The following is a 20798-nucleotide window of genomic DNA, read 5'->3' on the forward strand; positions in this document are numbered from 1 at the left end:
GCCCCCCCCCCCCCCCCCCCATCACATGTTTTGCCATCAGCTCACTTCTGATTTGTGAAATTCAGTTTCTCATGAGAGGTAATCCTTTTAAGTTTCCTGTCCAAGTACCACTTGGAAGGAATGGTGTCCAGCTTGGGAAAAAGCACTTGCATTTCAAGGACAAGCTTTAGTCAAAGGAGGGATACCAAAACTTTAAAGTGCCCCATATAGTGTAGGTCCAAGCTTTCCAACCAGACTTCCCTCCAGCTGGCACTGCAGGTGTCCTCCTTACCTTGGTAAGCTGTTATTTGCACACCAGACAACCCAAACCTTTCCCTTATCCTCCTCCAGAGATGACTGGCTTTTGAATGTTCCCACCCCAAAGCTCTTCAGCTGAATTTTGCTGTTTCCAGCTGCCTCACTTTTTTCTAGCTCTTACTGTTCCTTGTGCTGTAGGTTGTCATTCCAGCCACATGCCTCTGCTCTCCACACTGGTCTGCCCTCTGCCCATCACCTGCCTGAAAACCTAAAGGCTCCATCCATTTCCACCTGCTGCCACTAACACCATAAGGAAGTTTCTGCACACACCTGTGTCCTGGTTCTGATCTTACCAGTCCCTCTAAAATGTGTCTCTCTTCAGCTCCTGTAGTGCCTCCTCATCCTTTCACAAGTTTCCCTTGTATTTCCTACAAAACATAAATCCCTCGATGAAGGCTTTAAGGCAACATGGCTGTGCTGCCATGCTCAAAGACTGCAGGATGGCTGATGGTCAAATGGCCAAAAGAGCCTAACAAAATTACAGATATGCCAAGGAGCCCCAAGAAATTACCCATCTGAAAGCACTTGACTGTGAGCCTTCAGATTCTGCAGGCTCACGTTTTAATGAATGCTAACAAAACAAGCATTCCTGAAAATGTCTGCCCATACATTAATTCCAGATGTTTTTATTGCATTTAGTCTTGTTTTCATCCCACTGAAAAAGCTGAGTAACTGTGATCTGGAAGGACTGGGAATTTGAGGAACCACAGTGACCACAGAAAGCAATTCAGGCAGAGACTAGCACACCAGTTCAGCACAAACAGTTGCAGCAACCTTAAAAAGCTACCTTTTAAAAAGAAAGGCCAGCATCAGTTTAATCCAAGGGAAACCACATGATGACATTTCTCTTGCTTGGACCCATTTTTCCAAGATCAACACATAAGAATTCACATTTTCCATTTCCATTTCACAATCAGATACAAACAGGGACTTCCTTGTGATGGTTGCAAACATTTTATTATAGAGTCTTATCAACAAGTTCTCTGAAAATCAGTTTTTCAGAACTAAAATCTAATCTGGCAGGGTTCAATAAGTAACAAGATGAACTCAGCCATGTCAAACAAAATATTACTAAGTTACTTTAAATAAATTTTATCACAACAACCTCAGGAAGAGTGTGTCCTGGAGATTTAGGCAGTTTATATTGGATTTTTATTAATATTTTAGATTCTTTTTGTTATGCTCTAGCCTCTGGTACACAGTTGTCTTCATTTTGATGTTAGAATGGGATAGATCTTTGGGTGCCTCTATGCCTGTTATTTATAGTGCTGTAATAAAAACAGCATCATCAGCATTTAGTGCTCACCACAGTACATTTAAGCAACTGGTCACTGCACTGAAACAGAACTCCTGGAGAAACTGAGATTATTTCCAAACAGTAATTGCTCACAAAAGGTCTAGCTCCCAAGTCTTTTCAGCCATTCATTTTCTGTTCAGCACCTCCTATGACATTTATTAAAATAATTTGATCAGATTATGCTGCACACAGTAGGACATTCCAAATTCCATCTTGACCTTCACAGTAGCATCTAATACTTCCTGGAAGATAACACAGAATCCTTTCCCTTATACATACAAGCAGCTTGCAGCTGCTTGTTGACAAACACCCTTTCCCTTATACATACAAACAACATTTGCAGCTTGCAGCTGCTTGTTGACAAACACTCACTAGCTTCAGTTAAATACAAGGAAACCTAAGAATATTGAGACATTTGAAAATAAGCATTAATGTAATTTTAATGTATTTTGGATCATTTACCTGAACTTAGTAATAACTCTTGATTTCCAGGGCTTAATTGCACATATTTTTTTTCAAAAAGGAATATAATGTCTTAACATTATTAAAATATAACATTAAGGATTTTTTTTTATTGTGCAAAACATAAGCAATAAGTCTTATTAGTACAATAAGCTGAAAAAGCAAGGTATATTTAAAACAATATTCACATCCAGTGTGCAATTTTTATCCCTACTTCCAACTTTTGATGTGGAATCTACAATTCCCATCAGTAAGTGCTATCTGAAAATTCCAATAATTTGTTTCACCTTTTATTATTTGGAGGAGACTCAAAATTTATTTTTGCATTAGGTTTTTATGCACAACTAAAACAGCTGTTTAAGTCTGATAAATACAAAATAAGACACTGAAAAGGATGAAAAATAACCAACATGCTGAAGGCATCCACCTAAATGGTGGCATGACTGATAAATTATAGCTTATATTAAAAAATGGAATTGGTAATTCTGATTTTCTATTTTCAAGATTTTAGCAAACAATCCAAATTCTTGTTTTACAGTTCCGGCATCTGCTCATTGTAAAAGTAATTTAATTCAATGCTTATTTTTAATTAAAATATTTATCTTGCTAGATATGAAGTGCTACCAGTCAAGGCAGTCACAACAACTGTTTGATGTCTACATAGCACCGTATAGATAAATATTTCCTTCAGTAAGAGAGACTATGTTCTGCTGGGGAACACAATCGCATTATCTCCTGAATATTTTAGGTATCTTTGCTTTCCACATCATAAATATGTGGAGCGATTCCTTAATTTGATAAAAAAATGCACATAATTCAAGCTTTAAGACGGTGCTATCATTAATTCAAATTATCTTTGTATAAAAGTATCAAGAACTCTTCAGTAGTCAATTGAATATTCAAAAACAGATCAATAGTTTTATGTAAACTTGTTAAAAAACAACCAACCACATTATTTGGCTTTAAAGTGACAAAGTATTTTTCTTAATATAATTTACTAGGCATGTGAAGTACTAACATGGAACTATAGTTCAAAAAGTAGCAGAGACTGGACTATCTCTGATATTGAAATACTCAATTAAAATATATAAAGAATCTCCAAAACATGTAATTATAAGTCATTACAGTGGTATTGTTCATTCAAATAATAATCCTTCCTATAAGGAGGCTGAATGTTAAATAAAATACATTAAGCTGTTGTAGTTCCCAATTAGAGAACGTCAATATTCTGCCTCTGCCTCTCCTTCAGCTCAAATTCACTAAAATATGGACTAGGCTTTCTACTGAAAGAAAATGGGAAATGGGCTTACTATCCAGGTGGATATCTCCTAGCCCTAATCAAAATCTTATCAGCTTACCCACAACTGTTAGATTTAGACTAGTAACAAATCTTGCAGTAAAGTGTTAAAAATAGGTGGAGTAACTAACAAGTCATCTTCTGTATTTTAAATCACAGAAATCTGCACATCAAAATATTTATGGAAGCATGAGTGCTGGTGACATCATTGACTCTTACAAACTGAGTCTTCTGTAAAAGTTGCACAGATGGAAAAGGATGCCTTGAGATAAATGGAAATAAAATCCAACAGAAGATGGATTTCCAAATATTGAGCCTCAAATTCTTATAAACTAACAAACATATTTCAGTGACAGACATTGCTCATTATTTTGGCCCCATCCCTTTTCCAAAATCAGTTTCATAAGCTGTTACCACTTCAATAAAAAAAAAAAAACCCTCTTAAAATATTGTATATGGAGTTCTGGGTTCCAAAAATAAAACACATATGCAGTTTCATATTCTTGCTATGAAACATCAGCTAAAAAGTACGAGCATTCATAAAGAAACCAAATTGCATTTGGTACATTGTATCTCTATTGATGCAGTTCTCCGTGTTGGAGAATTCAGCATTTTTAGAGTTCAACATGTGCAAAGTTCAATTAAATTTTGAAGAAAATTCCAGTTTCAAAAGTTACATGAAATTTTGTATCTGACAGGACAATTAAAATAAAAAGCTGTACAAAGTTAGCTTCAAACCTCTTCATTCCCCCCAAAAATAGGCACTCAGTGGTTTAAGTGTGCAAATGGCTTCTTAGAAGAAACAGTGTGCAAGCAGAGCCTGTTCCATTAGCTCTGCATTCTTTAGTGATTTCCTAGAGAGTATTGCCATTAAATGCTATCTACGGTATGGCTTTCTAAAGAAGAGAGGACACTCAGTCCACAGAGTCACAGATGTCTTTCACTTTCTCATTGAAGTCCTCAGGTTGATCGGCGTACACATAATGACCGGCACCGAGGATAGCCTGGAGGATAAAGGTGAAGAAGCACGTCAGTATCACCAATATCTAATAAACAAATAAATACTGGGACAGGTGAAGAATCTGCTTTTACACGTTACCTAAGGGTTGAAATCATGCAACCTAAAAAATACTCTAAACATAAGGAATACCAAAATATTCTTTCCTTGTAAAGAAACTTTCCTACACAGGAAAAGAAAGTAAAACCATTGCTTATTCAGCTGCTCACCTAGCTGAAAAAAACCCCCATCACTGACGCATGAACAAGTCACTGCACAACAAATTTAGTAGATATATATGCCTTGCATAGCAAATTTCTGATGCATCTTGATTCCCTTCACTCTGCTATCAAATAGCCTATTTCCAGAATTTGTTATTCTCTGTAAAAATGCTATGAAGTAAACTGTCACCACAGCGTTAAGCAAATGTACTTGACCTGTTTTCTATTTTACAGTCAGCCCAAGACTAATCTTTAAAAAAAAAACTGTTTTCCCCTCCCCTCCTTAAAACACCACTCTTAAGTCTCTAAGCAAATGTCCTACAAGTATAGCTTTGTTATTGTGTTAAAAACTCCCAGAAACTCAAAGTAAAAATTAGTTAGGAATAAATGCATGTAACAAAACCACAGAATTTCTGTGCATTTTACCAAGCATGGCACCGCCAAGTCCACATCTCCGTCTCATTAGAGCCCTTGCTCTCCTATGAGTTTTTGAGCATGCCTGCAATTTTACCACTCCAATTTACCTTTTAGAATCTGTATGTGGCTTGCCAAAATTTTAGCCTAGAATGTAATACCATTTTCCACAGTTCCTTCTAAAAGTCCCTGACCGGAGGGGAAAAAATCTCCTTGAATGGTATAAGCTTATCCCAGCAATATACTGTACATTTTTTAACACTTTCTGTTACAACTCCCTCTCTCTGATGAAGCAGTTAAGTGACAATTTCAGTCTGGACGTCAACACTTATGAAATGTATCTGTGCTCTTTAACACACTTAGAACAGTTGGATAACAATGTCTTTTCTCTGAGTTCCAGCTCTAAATCCAGCTGTATCAAGTTATAAAATTTTATTTGGGTGACTTGTTACAGTATACGATCAACATTACATACTGTACGCTTCTGTCCAGATAGTTCCAGACATCAGTAACATCACAGCTGGTGTGCTCAAACATTTTATCACCTCACAGCATTTTAACATGTATGCATATTCAATTATCACAGCTGACTGATGTGAAAATGTGTGAAGAATACTTTTGAATTAGTTTGTTTTTATAGAAATCAACGACAAAAAATGCAGTGTGCACATTCACATCAAGCTGTAAGTATGCACATTTTAAATAACAATATCATACCTCTACAAAAAAACATCTTGGGTAGTAAGACAACACTAACTGTTTTTTTAATTACTTAAAGAAAGATGCTCACAAGATCCTAAGCAGCAGGTACAAACTGCTCTATTATCAAAGGAACAAATGTATTATATAGACAGATGAAGAGAGTTTATGAGAGCCCCCCCACTATCTTATATATACATGGAAATAGTAGGACTGGTATGGTTTGAAAAACAGTGACCACAATACCTACTTCTATTAGCATGTTGTAGAACAAAATAAAGAATCACCTCAGCTTCTAGTGTTACAGCAAGTTTTGTTCTTAGCCTGGGGACTCAACACTTTTGTCTAGGTTTTCTCTGATGTAACATTTGTTTTCTCTCTCTCTGTTACAGAAAACAGAACTTTTTACCCCAGGCTCTAAATCAAAAGTGACACTATTTCCACAGCTGGTATGAAAGAACAGAGTAATAGAATAGTTTGGGTTGGAAAGGACCTTAAAGCTCATCTAGTTCCAACCCCATGGAGGGACACCTCCACACACACCGGGTCGCTCAGGGCCCCATCCAACCTGGCCACATAGTTATGACTAAAAGAAATCCACACAAAAAACAAACAACTGCTTTAGAAGTCAAACTTACTATTGTCTTCACATAGGAATTTGGTCTCAGAGACTGGATAGTGCTGCCAGAATTGCCATCTATACATGAACGTGCTCCATAGACCACTGTGATAGGAATGTCTTGATCCATTTGTGAAATCCGTTGCAGCATTGGCCTTTTTGCCCATCCATAAGGAATTGTCATGTTCTTGAAAGCTGTTTCACCACTTCAAGGCATTCAAAAGGGTAAAAACAATTTCAATTGCCATTAGACCTGCTTTTCATCTAAAATGGAGTATCTGTGCCTTTTGGTAGCATACAGTACATGAGGTTGGGATTTTTTACAATTAAGAAAAGTAAGTTTAAAAGGTTTACATTTAATTTCCAACAGAAAGAGCCCATGTTTTTGCATGACTGAGTGGCAGCACTTAAAAGAATGAAATGTCTTATTTTTCAAGTTTTGAAAGAAATTCTTTACACATTAAAATTCTCCAATAATTATTTAATTAAATGAAATACCCAAATTCTCACAGAATTAACACAAAATGAGAATAAATATAGAATTAGGATACTTTTAACATTTATCAGTATCTGGAATTCAGAAAAAGTGCAATGGTACTTTTTTCTTTAATATAATAAATGCCACAATTAAAAAAAAATACCATGCACACTGCTGCCATGGCCATTGGAGGGAGTAGCAGGCACTCAGTAAATGAACAACAGACTACAAAACATACACTGGGAAATTCATACTCACCTGGGTGACTGTACATTGCAGTGATAGATATATTCAGCCACAGTGTTATCATCAAACATTGATGAATATTTTCGCTTGAAATCTGGTCTTAAACGTTGAACAAGGCTTAATCCTGTTAAAACAGGAAACACTGTTAGAGGAGGAATATGTATAAATTATTTTATCAGATTGCCTAATGCTTTTCACTACAGCCCTGAGAACACATCCCCTTGAAACTCCTGGCTTCTAAACCTGCATTTGGTTTTACCACTTGCATGTCTCATGGAAACACGATGGAATTACACTTAATAGGAATGAAATATAAATACTACAAAGAATTTTATGCTGCTCCCCCCAGCAAATACATATGGGGAATGTTTGAGTAGGGTCACTACAACAACAGAAGAAACGTACCATGGGGACCAGCAAAAGGGCTAAGCAGTGCCTTTCTGTCACCAGTTTAGTCTCACATGATACCAACACATTCTCCTTGCTCTGGCAGCACTGGGTAGGTTAAATGCACTACACCTTTCAGGACTAGAAGGCACTGTTGAAAAAGCTGGGGTGTTTTCTTCCTTAAGTCTGTCTTCTGCTCTTACAGAACAGTCTGCTTCTGAAGCTAGTTCATCTAACTAGTGCATGGTTGAAAGAACAGAAGTCTATGATGAAAAACAGGTGTAGAAATCTGAACATAAAGCACAACTACTGGTATAAATGAAGAGACTTAATGCTGAAAACTATTGTCACCATTGTCCTTATGGTCTCCTAAGAAGCCAGTAGAGAAGTGTGTCTCTTCAGGGGCCAGCTCAGGCCTCCTAAACTTAAGAGTCTTTTCTGAATAATTTCTCTAAGGAAGAAGCCTCTTCTGCACTGACTTGATGGATCTTTGGGACAAGAGCCTCACCACAAGGCTAATCTTAGTTTAAGAGTATTAGTCATCCCTAATATCTGATGTAAACTTTTCCATTTGAAGTCATTACCCCTGTCCCATCACTACAGACCCTTGTAAGAAGTTGCTCTCCAGCTCTCTTGTCACCCCCCAGTAGGTACTGGAAAGCTCCTACATGGTATCCCCAAAGCCTTCTCTTATGAATCCAAACTCTTTCAGCTTGTCTTCACAGGAGAGGTGCTCCAGCCTTCTTATAATCTTTATGTCCCTCCTCTTGACTATCTCCAAGGGGAATGTCTCCAACATTCTTATACTGGAGCCCCAGAGTTGGATGCAGTATTCCACATGGGGTCTCATGAGAGCAGAGTAGAATAGGGGGAGAATCACCTCCCTCAATCTGCTGGCCACGCTGCTTTTGATGCAGCCCAGGATGCAGCTGGCTTTCTGAGCTGCAAGTACACATTGCTGGATCATTTTGGGCTTCTCATCAACCAACACCCCAGGTCTTTCTCCTCAGGGCTGCTCTCCATCTATTCTCTGTTCAAAGGTGGTCAGGATTGCCCAGACCCAGGTTCAAAACCTTTCACACGGCCTTGCTGAACTTCACGAAGTTAGCACGAGCCCATCTCTCAAGGGGCCCTCTGGCTGGCATCTCTCCCCTACAGCTTGTTGTCCACACAGCTCGGTGCCATCAGCAGACTTGCTGAGGGTGCACTCAATCCCACTGTTCACTGTTGCTGACAAAGGTACATAACAACTGATCCCAACAGCGATCTGTGAGGAACCATACTCGTCACTGGTCTCCATGTGGACATTGAGCTGACTGAGTGCGACTATTTGTGGTTATGTTTCCCCTTTCCCAGACAGTAGGAACTTCATACTGTTGTTAATCTGTGCAATTATGATGATGTCACTTCTTCCCACCCAGTCCTGGGCAAAGGCCTGGTATTATTTATGTAGACCTTGTCACAGTGATCTACGTTTTCGTAACCTGGAGATTATTGCAACACGCCCTTACGCATGCTTTAAACAGATTTAGAAAATGAATACAGTGTAAGAGAAAAGAATTCCCTTATGAAACAGTGATTTAACTCCCAAAGCAATGAGGATTTTGTAAAAATCTGGCGATTGGCTTTGCTCTACCTTCCCTACATAAGTCCAGCAGTTGTACTCTTTTCTGTGTTTTTGGGTTTTTTGAACACAAGTGAACACAGCTGGCTTGGAATAAGAGTACCTGGAAAAAAGAGACTAATTCTGTGCCTTGCCCTACTATCAGTATAGAGGCCATGGCATGAAGTGTTACCAACTTTTAGAATTCACTTTCTGTTTTGGTAAGAGGTGCTTTGTCTGTGGGTCCAATTCCAAAACATTTTTCCCCTGGGAATTTACGGGGGAGACTGAAACAAGGATTCAAGGCAACTTGGAAAAAATTTGGAATTAAATTAGACTGTAAGTCATTGTTGTAATATTTATTGAAGAAATTCTGAATTGTCTGGCTGATGTTTTCCACAGTGTCTATGAAAATACTGTAAGAAATTCTAACACTGAAGACCCAGATTTCCACAAAAAGGGTGTGGTCACACTGACATGTCTGTTGTGAGGAATTTTCAGGCATCCAGTTCTAGGAATGGAATTCAGAAATCCAACCTAAGCACAAAAAGCCCACCAAACTGTGAAATTCCTGCGTGAGTGTTCCAGTTAAGTGAAGGAAAACATGCAAATCAACTACCTGGAAACCACTCAAAGAAAAAAATATCTCTGGATTGTGTCTCTCTTCCAGTTTTAAGTATTTGCCCATGGGACTGATTAAATATCCATGTGATAATATTGTGATATCCAATGAACTTGCTCACATTTGAACTTATACCTTTGAATAAGAGCAACTGGCTTTAGAGTGAAGTTCAAACAGCCAGGTCTGACCATCAGCTTAAACACATCTGCACGTGGAAGGAAACCAGGGATCAGTTCAGTGCCTTCATCAGGTTAGGTCTGATGCCTGCTTGCAGCACAGTGTTTAGACCTACCCTTCTCTAAGAACTATGTAGTGTTTAGACCTACCCTTCTCTAAGAACTATGTTTCACCTGTCAAGAACTTAAGTTGGTGATGGAAAACTTTTTTACCAGTGCAGTGAGAAACAGATGAAAAAATATTTAAAGGCACTGCCCTCCACGGCAACCTATAAGCAAGGCTAGGTGTGGGGACACCTTGCCAGGACAGAGTCTGCTTCTGCAGCACAGTCTGACTTCACTTATTGCTATGGAAGACAGTTTCAGCTTTGAATTTTCCCATGTGCATTGATTTATGCATGCTCTTGTTATTGGATAGAACACATTAAAACAGTGCATATCACTCAATATTTTCCAGGTTGTTTTGTTAACCAAATTAGCATTTTACTTTTAAAAAAATCTGTTTGTACAAAACGTGTTGCTTGTCTGAAAAACTAAATTTGTCACACTATTGAAAAGAAACAAACAAATCAGCATATGCAGCATATTGAAATACATATTCTATAGAAATAGATTTAGGAAACAGATGTGGTTTAAATGTAAACAATGCCTAGAAATCTCATGAGTTTATCTTCAGACTGAATACCAAAATGATTAAGAGGTCAGTTAATTATATTTGTGAGGGATCTTAAGGATATATTTTTCCAAGACTCTCCACAAGATAATTCAGTAGCACAGAGAGTAACAGACAGATAACCTCTTTCTCCTCTAGAAGGAATAGTTATAAAATGACTTTTAGATTTTATTATACTCTTCTCCCCATTCCCCAGATTAACTAAAACCAGTATTTTTGGTCAGCACTACCTAGCCCTAGTATTAGAGTATAGACAGTTCATCTACTATTCCATCAGTGCTGTTGAAGAAATGGAAATATGAACTGCCGCCATAATGCAGGACACCAGTGAGGCCCACAAGATTTCCTAGAGTAGTAAGAAAATGGCTAATGGAAAGAACCCAGTTTCAACTTCTCTAAACTCAGGCCAAAGATTCTTGCATTTATGACAGACTGCCTTCTAATGTTAAGGGAATTTGGAAATCTCATTTGCTCATCAAACTGGAATTAGAAGGGAATATAAATGGACCGTGACCAGAGGCAACCAGAAAAAACCCTTTCACATTCATACCTCTTTGTCAGGGTTCCCCAAAAGACACCTGCATAATCCAACTCACTATAACTGAAGCCTGTACAGACAATATAGTGTAGCTTGCTGTAGACTATCATATTAGTACTTCTAATAGCAAGAGTTTGCCTTCTTTCCTAAAGAGTTCAAACCTTTTTCAACCTCTCCCACTTTCTCCTCCAACTCTTTTCTTCGTGGCTGATACAGACTTGCAAAAAACCTCATCATAATGCATTGTCTGCTCCATGTTTATGTTTAACCAAAATAGAAACGGTATTTAAGAGTAGCTAAAACTCACCAAAGGGTCCTGCTATTCTTAGCCCAGCTAATGGATTAAATGGACTCAATATAGCTCCTAGTGCTTTGATCCAGATTGGAATTGGTCTTTCGTGCTCAGCATTGTCAGGCCTCTCTGGAAAACCCCATGGCTCCACTAAGATAAGATGCTTGACCCTGTTGGCAAAAAAGGTTCATGGGTTTAAAGTACAGTAGCTTTTCTTTAACTAAGCATGATGAAAACGTGCTGTCTGTTTTACAGATATATACATACAGCCTACTTTAGTCACTTCTATCACAGAGGCTTATAACCTAGTTTCTGATTCATCAACCATTTTGATTTCAGTTACTAATTAGAGAGTGAATTACACCTAATCATATGTATGAACCAGAAACATGGAAGCATGTGTCACAAAGAGAAACTCAGTATATTACAGACACCCACCATCACAAACATTTGAGAGAAAGGATAGTCTTGTTTCTATTTTTAAAAATAGCCGAATCTAAATGCTCAGTCAATATTATTTGCAGGAGCAGTTTAATTTGACAGAAAAGAGGATAATTGCATCTGTTTCATTAAAGTGAAGTTTCTAGAAGTCTAAGATCTCTGTTCAAAGAAGAGACACAATTTAACTGAAAAATCATCAAAGTAAAATTTGAACTGAAAAAGGCAGAGTAAAACTAGCAGTAGTCTTCCAAATTTATTGATTTTAGGTCATGAAAGAAAACATCAGAGAAGCAATTTGTAAAATTATTACTCAAAGGAATATCAGTACAGAAAGCATTGTAGAAGTCTCCAGCACACGCAACTATTGATCACTTCATGCTGTGGATCCCCCTCAAGCAAAATTCTAATTCATCCTGGTAGATTAGAATTGTCCCTTTCCCTTTAATTGTCCCTTTTCCATTTAATCCCATAATAACACCTACTCTTACATGTCCTACATAGTGATTTCTGGGAAAAAGTGACTCTTAACTATAGTTTTTCATTTTAAGATGATTTTCCATTTCAGCTTTCTCATTATTGTTTTCTACAACTACCTGCCAGGAGGTTGTAGCAACGTGGGGGTTGGTCTCTTGTCCCAAGTAGCAAGCAATAGGACACAAGGAAACAGCCTCAAAGAGGTTTAGATTGGATATTAGGAAAAATTTCTTCACTGAAAGGGCTGTCAAGCATTGGAACAGGCTGTCTTGTTCTATCTGGTCTAGTGGGATGTGTCTCTGCCCATGGCAGGGGCGTTGGAACCAGATAATCCTTCAGGTCCCTTCTCACCTATACCATTTTATGATGCTATGCCCAAGGAAGCGACTGAGTACCCATCTTTGGAGGTATTTAGATGTGTGACTGCAGTGCTTAAGGACATGAGTTAGTGGGGCACTTGGAAGTGCTGGGTGAAAAGCTGGACTAGATCCTAAAAGTCTTATCTAACCTAAATCTGCCTATGGTTTTTATATTTTTATCTTTATCTTTTTACCTTTTTATATTTACTTTTTCCTTCATTACTTCCTTCCCTGTTAAAGCCATGAGATTATATATTAACATAGACAAGAGTTCAGAGTGCCTAAAATGATGCCAGAAGTGATCCCAAAAGTTATTTCTGGGTTATGATCAGTTGGGAAACCAAAAACCTGTCCTTGGAATGAAGGGTTGGAATGGATTAACATCACAAAGACATTTCTTGGTTGTCAGCTCAGCTATGAGCATACTCACATCCTGCAGCCAACAGCAACAGCAAGAGAGGACAGGGTAGAATCTAACTGTACAAACCAAGCAGGGGAGATCAGAGGCACAGCAGAGCAAGCCATGAGCAGCCATTCAGGACAGCCACACACACCGTGCACAAACTATGGCATGAAGTATAATATGGAAAACAAATTAATACAAATAAAGTAACTTTTGTTTCATGTTTCCTTTCTTAATACTTTCCTTCCTGTTTGGCATTTCTCCTTTTAGTAAACAAGCCTAAAACATAACCCAGGATAATGGGAAGTTGACCATGAGAATCACTTCCTATGTAAATGTACAGAAATTGCACTATTTGAAAATCATGGTCCACTTCAAGTTGGCAAAATGCTAAATGGGAATCTTTTTGGATTAGTAGCCTCGGATTTTCCATGGACTCTGGTACAGTATAGCAAATTAACGGATCATCTATGCTTGGAAAAACAGATGTACTTTCCTAACAATATGTATCCAGAATCCCTTAAGCCTCTAATGAATTGTTAGATAACCTGGTTGAAAGCTGTGCTATATTTATCACTTGATTCAATGCTCTTTTAGGACCCTAACAGTCAATTTGTTATTTTGGTGGTCTTTGTATAATTTCAGAGAAACATTAGTAACGTGAGAGCACAAACTGAAAAATCTCCAAAAATTAATTAACCCCAACTTAAGCACAGTGAGGCATAAAAATAAAGCATCACTTTTGATGTAAATCAGCAGTGGGCAAAACCAATATGCCATCCCATAGGGACAGGACAGTGCCATTTATAGATCCTTTGGAAAAAGAGGTAAGGAAATAATAAGAGATCCCGACAAAAATCTAACTACAGTTAGCTAGAAGTTGGTTTATAACTAAAAGGCTAATAGGTTTATATCTTTATTGCAATTCTGGATTTAGAAATACATCTACTTTCACACATCATTTCCAGTCACTTGTGCTACTTGTTGTCCATTTAGAAAGAAAAAGGCAAAGTGTTTTAGGGAAAAACGATGCATGAAATTACTTCAAATATATCCAAGTGAGAAACAAAGAAACAGTAAAACTTGACACGAATAGAAAAGAATAAGATATGTTTAGTAAAATACAGAATTGGCTGTATGATGTGGAGAGTTAAGCTTACATTCAGTTTTTCATAGGAAACCACTAAGTGTATCCCAACAAAAGCATTGCCATTTTTTGATACAGAATTGCCTCGGTTGGTGAGATCCTAGCTCAGCAGGGGATATATAACATGGACTTATAACCAGATATATAAAAGAAATTACTACTTTAAGGGGAAAAAATGTATTAACTGTTGGACAAAAAATGATGCAGAAAATGCTGATGAAATACAATTAGAGAACTACTGCAGATGGGTTGTCTTACAAAGAAATATGAAGTGGCATACAGACAATTTAAATCAAAGAGTCACTAAAATAATTTTTACATCATTCTGCTGGCACCAGGCTGACAGCTAGGATATAGGCATAAATTACCAAGGGGAATTAGAAGTTTCAATGTTATCCGTAAGAGTGGGAAGTTTGGCAGAAACAGGCCTATTTTCCCTTCACAAAATCATCTTTGAGACAAAACATTCACCCATAAATATATTCACTGCTATTTCACCTTATAACATGGCAAGGGGGTATTGAACTGAAGAGGTACAGAAAAGCATACAGAAAATCATGTTTACTATATCTACCTATTTCCTTCACCTGGAAACAAACCACACAATTAATACTTTAGTCTCAGAATTCTGTATAATTTCTTTAAATCACCACAGTCATCTACATAAAGATTATCTATAAAGAGCCTGAAAAAGAAAATCTATATTAAAATCAATAGTCAAATACAGAGAAGGAATCCCTTTATTCCTTTATTTTCACATACCTTGATGGATATTTTAAGGAGTAAGCAGCAGCCAGGAATCCACCTAGGTTGTGTCCAAGCAAAATCATTTTTTCTAGCCCCACCTCCTTTCTCCATTCTTCTATGGATTCCACAAACTGATTTTCTGCTTCCCGAGCATCAGTGTCAAAGTGTGGTCTACTGCTACGTCCAAATCCCAAGAGGTCGAAAGCATGAACGGTCCTGTTCTCACAGAGATCTTCAAAGTTGAGAGCCCACAGTCCAACACCTCCTCCAAACCCATGCAGGAGAACAAGTGGAGTTTTGTTTGAAAGGTCTGGAGAAAACGTCAGTGTCCATATTTTATTTCCATTAGATATATACACGTATCGTTTATTGTACATGCTTGCAATACCTGGAGAAAAAAGGGGAAAAAATTGTGTTGCTAGACAAACCTGACAAAATATAAAGTACTCTCTACTGAAACCACTGTTTTAAATAGGAGCTCCTTTCAAAGGCGATAGCTTCTAATCAAATATCTACATAAGTGAAAAATGAAAATGTAATTTTAAGCCTGTTTATTTCATTACAGTGTAAAATACATACTGAAAACCTTCTCTCATTATACTTAATTTATAAAAAATCTAGTTATATCTATGAAACTTATTAAAAACCAAAGACTTACACTTTAGCATTTTGTCCTCAGCCTCTTTAAGGTGTAGCAGGGATGTGGGACACCAGGCAGGAAGCCAGCTGAATAACCATCCAAACCTACAACAGCAATATAGAATAAAAATATCTTGAGCAGCACAGTAATTTTTGGCACTGATGCTTTGAAGACATTTCTTTTGCTGCTCTTCATAAGAGAGCCCACATTAAGCACACGGTGTGAAGAACACTATTTTTGCACTGGGAGGGAATTAATTTTTTCCTGACATTTTATAAAAAGTGGCATCACAAACAGGGGCATTCTTCAAAGGGTGAGCAGTTTTTCCACCATGTCCTCCTATCACAGCATACTGATCTGGAGACATGAACCCTCACATCAACCCAACAAGCTTGGCAGGATATGTAACAATCACTGGAGTTTCCAGCCTCCTATCAAGTTCCTTTGGAAGTCTGCCTGCGTAACCTTGCATGAACCTATTATTTCCAAAAAAGCAATAAGCTCTGCCTTCACTGGCCTAACCTGATTATTACTCTAAATTTAAAAACTGAAAAATAAGCAGGTTTATCCTACCAAGCAAAAACCTAGGACCTTAATTATGAACTTAGAAACTAAGTCACAGAGGAAAACAAACCAACAATTCCCTCTGCAGAAGCTGCTTTTCCAGCTGTCAGTTACTATCTTGGTACAGCCAGCTTGCCCATGAGAGCAGGGGGAATGACTCACTGGCAGCATTTCCTAGCACAGTGCTGCAGAGGATACGGCAATTTGGTACATACCCAGATCTTCCTGGGTGCTAATTTACCCCCTTGTTTTTAAGACTGAATGTTATTTTTCCATCTCTCACCTGGTTTTGAAGTGGTTTAGACCACCAGTGCAAAGCTGCCACTGCAGGACCATTCCTCACAGGGAAGAGGATGTCAGTCACCAAATCAACTTTCTCTAGCACTCTTTTTCGACACTGAACTGCTTTTCATTTAGTCACGTACAGAATTTTCAGGACTGAACACTGAGAGTATTACACAACAACTAATGCTGAAAGACTATAAGGTTACTAATGCCCAGTTTTTCAGTGTGCACAACTCATCAGTAATAAATTAAAGATTGGGCCCCACAAGTTCTTTACCCAAAGAATCTTCTCCACACATTCTAAGGGGCTGATCTACTACAGCTGCTTAAGTTTATGACAAGACATGGAAGGTTTTCTGGGAATGCACAATACAACAGCAAGCAGCATTTTTCAGATTCATAGAAACCTGTGAGAGGACATGTAAGAAACAAAGCCCCAAACCATATCTCACCAGAACAGATTAATCATGCAATCACTCAGGCCCACTGCTATTCAGTATTATTTACTCCTCTACACTGGTATCTGGCTGTTCAATGTAAATAACCTTCTTGACCCACCAGATCACTGGAATTATAAGGAGGGACCATGGGAATTGTTATCATAATTTTAATTGAGGAGCTGGGAACAAGTGCATTGTATGTCCTTCCATGCCACGTGCTCATGCAATCTAAGAAATGAAGGAACTTAGCATCTTGTAGGAAAATGGGAATCCAAGTATTCTGCTTCCACATTAAACTATGCATTTATTTAAAAGTAAGATCTTTAAGAAGTTAAAGCTGTGACAAGCCAAAAGTAATTTCACCCGCAAGTAACCATGAAATCAGAGTTTAACAACAACGCTAATTGTGTCCAGTGCTGTGAATTACTCTGGTAAATTATTAAACAGCAGCTAGGTCACCACTCTTCTGAGTCAAGCTTTCTGCTAGTTACATGTTCAACTAGGCCTTTTCATTCTTAACTCTTGGGTCAGAAACAAAACCAGTCACTATTTCCTCTAAGCTGAAACTCTATGTACTGTTTCTTCTCAGAAAAATCACTAAATAAGCAAAGAAAATACTTTAAAGATCTTATTTATTTATTCACAGAAATGTAAAGCTGCAACATGTCAACAAGAAAACAGTGCAGGGATATGGCCACAATGAAACAAGTGACATCTGCAGATCATAGTCCCAGAATTTTATCTCCTAGGCCTAGGAAGGCACCTGGATACTTAGGAAAATTATTTAGGAAAATGTATCAGAATGGTAAAGTTGCCCACTCCTTCTTTTGTTACTTACAAGAACTGTTTACAAATAATTAGATTTTAATTGAGAAGAGGCATTGCATACATGTATAGCTTGACAAATAAAATTAGCAAGTTGAAGCTTTTAAAATTAAAACTATGTTTGCAGTTCTGTCCTGTTGTACTTGCTGAACTAAAAGAGTAAGTGGTGAAGGCTTTCAGGCAAAAAAGTGAGCATTTTTAGAAATACTATTTTAGGAAGAAAACATTTAGTTACCTACAGTCAAGACTTAATCCTTTGTTTGCCTCCTTCCAGAGATCCAAAAGATATTGCTAGATGTTTTCCCCACATGGAGAACAAACATTTATTTAATCTATTTGAATATTTTTCTGATAACTTTGGAAGGCTGGAATTGTATCATTTCTTTTGTACATCTGTGCTCAATGTGTCTTCTAAATGCCTACAGGAACGTCCATTGCTTATGTAGTCTATCATTTTTATTTCTGTGATATAAAGCTGTAAGTGCTACATAATGTCAAAAATGAAGCAATGGACCTTTCAAAACAGCATGCACACCAGCAATGGAAATGAGTTATGAAAGAAAACAAACGATTCCAGCAGTAGTTCCACATTGTATGTGAGCTACCCACTGCCAGAAGAGGCAAACCCCACATTGCTCTCATCACCCACCACTTCCCTTACACTCTGTTCTCACCTGTCTTTTTGTAAAAAGTCAAGAGCAGAATCTTGTATTTTGAGGAGTTAGGAGGTCCACTGGCCTCAGCTGCTTGCTATTTCAGAAAGTGGGAAATAAATTTGGCAACTGACAGCCCAAATTTTTGTAATTTTTTTGCCAAATTTTTTGTACTTACAGGTGTTACACATCAAATAGCAAGGCACATAACGAGTGGAATTTAACCTGTGTATTTTTTTGTGGCCACGCAGTAACATAAACCACTGTGCACATCCATGCTAAAATAATCAATAACCAGCAGTAGGGCAAAGCATTGCATAGGGTGATTCCTTGCATCTTCAATTTGGGTTTAGTTACATTCTTCACATCCATCTGAAAACATCTGGAATAACAGAGGTCGGAAAAATCAAAGGCTAGCAGATGGGGTGGGGGGCTGCTGGCCTGTCAGGCATTCAAAGAAGTCAGTCTCTCTGCTGACAGACCTCCACACACACTTCCACACTTCTTCTAACACATCTGGGGAAGGAGACCAGAAGGTAAGGGAAAGCCCTGGAGACACCCACTGCCTGACCTTAGTGAAAGTCAAGGTGATTAGTATCAGACTAGGAGATTAGTGGGGACCATCAGTAGCCTATGTTGATGATTAAATACCATAATAAATAATGCAAACAAAAGGAACACATAAACAAACATCTGACTAAGTGGAGCAACCACCACGTGCAGGGGCCAAGCCACCAGGCAGGATCTAACACACTGGCTGGTTGGAGCAAATGCTCTGAGACCCTTATGCTTGCAAGCATAAGAAAAAAAATATAATTATTACTATATTTTGACACTTAATGACTGAATAAATATTGTGTTAAATGTAGCTCAGGATAATACTGCTTGTCCTTAGCTGCTTGAATGTTAATTTGAATCAAGATCTTACTGTCAGCACTGCTTGAATTGCCTGAGGGTAACTTTCAAAAGAACTGAAAATCAAGTAGAGACAGAGGTACAGCGAGCCTGACCCACCCATTCACCTCCACGGCTCAGATCAAACCAAATGAAGAATGTGGCAAACTGGTTGTACCATCAATTTTGGAGCTGTCTGTCAGCTCCATTAACCCTATTCAGCTTGGTGAGAATTGAATCCATGCAACGCAATAAATGGATCTGCAGCCAGTCACAAATTTGACATACTCACAAAAAGTTTGTGAAAACTTAGATACTGCTGAAGAATTGAAAAAATATATTCTAACAATGAGGTATGTACTGAAACAGCTGAACAGTCTATTTGATTTCTGGCTTGTAGTGCCAGAAATCAAAGCTCTATCACATAAAAATATTCAGCAGAAGTTGCTTATAACTCTATCCAGGAGGTAATAAATGTACAGAAATGGAGCTCATTCTCTCCCTTTTCAAGCTTAGGATTTACCTACATTAGAATTATAGGAATGCGTGGCTTACAAGATGTAGTAAGCTTGAAATCACACACCAGCATCACAGACCTAGCTGTCATGACCCATGGAAAGTCTGGTTTTGGCAGAACACCAAACCAAAAAACCTGGGGCTTGCAAACAGGTTGCAAAAAGTTAACAGAACTCCACCAAAGCAGAGTAAACAAATACAATATCATTTGCTACATGATCACCTGTCAAAAATTTTTGACCCACCAAGACAGACGTGCAAAAACCTTTCTAAAATGTTGAATATAAAATCAGCTTTTCAGTAAGAATTTTGAAGTTAGAATGGTAATCTAAACTCCCAGTACAGACCAAAAACCATGCAGCAGTGACAGGAGTGTGGAGAACAGATTTTCCTGTCACAAAGAATTATTTGGACTTTAAAATTACATCAGTAAGGAAGCCAGTGCTCAGGTTATACAACAAATACACAGTAACTTGCAAAGGAAGGATTATGGGAAAGTTACTGAATTGCACAAGAAACGGAGCTGCATCTGTTCGTCTTCCTCTCAGGAAACAAATGTATTTAATATTTTTAATTGAACTTTTGCAGACAATATTGCAAACTACCAAGATTTTAGCTAGGGAGCAAGCTCAAAAACTTAAAAAGCTGAAACACTGAGTGAACTCACTGGTAAACTACTTCAAGCTTTACCCTTTACACTTAAATCTTCTTAGAATAAAGTTGATCTCTGAAAAACCCTAACCCCCACCTCTCCTGACTCCCAGAATTAATTTCAGCCATTTAGAACTAAGTAAGGAAAGAAAAACAAATTAATGCAGAGAATTTGGTACTGTTTCTGCCCAGCATGGCATTGGGATTTTCAGGGTCTTTCAGCTGACAATGCAGCCATAACCACCCAGCAATTCAAGCTAGCTCCAATTTAAGAGACTCTTACACTGTAACAGAAAAAAACAAAGGTAAACTATTGGAAAGGCAGCTGAGATTCTACCCTCTTGTTTATGCATAAGGTACATTTGCAGTACTGTGCTGGCAAAGGAATTCAAAATTGCCAATATGTTGCAATCTAAATATAAGCAACATAAGATTCACTCT

General features: G+C 37.9%; 1 protein-coding gene across 1 annotated transcript; it reads right to left on the bottom strand.

Moving 5' to 3' along the window:
• Window positions 1-1968: 1968 nt before the first annotated feature.
• ABHD5 (abhydrolase domain containing 5) lies at window positions 1969-15723 on the bottom strand. The gene is made up of 6 exons (XM_005423395.3): window positions 15548-15723; window positions 14905-15277; window positions 11334-11488; window positions 7040-7151; window positions 6323-6509; window positions 1969-4357 (listed from the first exon to the last, which is right to left on the bottom strand). The coding sequence occupies exons 1-6, from the start codon at window positions 15555-15557 to the stop codon at window positions 4268-4270; spliced, it is 927 nt and encodes a 308-aa protein (XP_005423452.1). The 5' UTR covers window positions 15558-15723; the 3' UTR covers window positions 1969-4267.
• Window positions 15724-20798: the final 5075 nt, after the last annotated feature.

This window comes from Geospiza fortis, unplaced genomic scaffold (genome assembly GCF_000277835.1).
Source record: "Geospiza fortis unplaced genomic scaffold, GeoFor_1.0 scaffold231, whole genome shotgun sequence".
Classification (NCBI taxonomy): Eukaryota; Metazoa; Chordata; class Aves; order Passeriformes; family Thraupidae; genus Geospiza; species Geospiza fortis.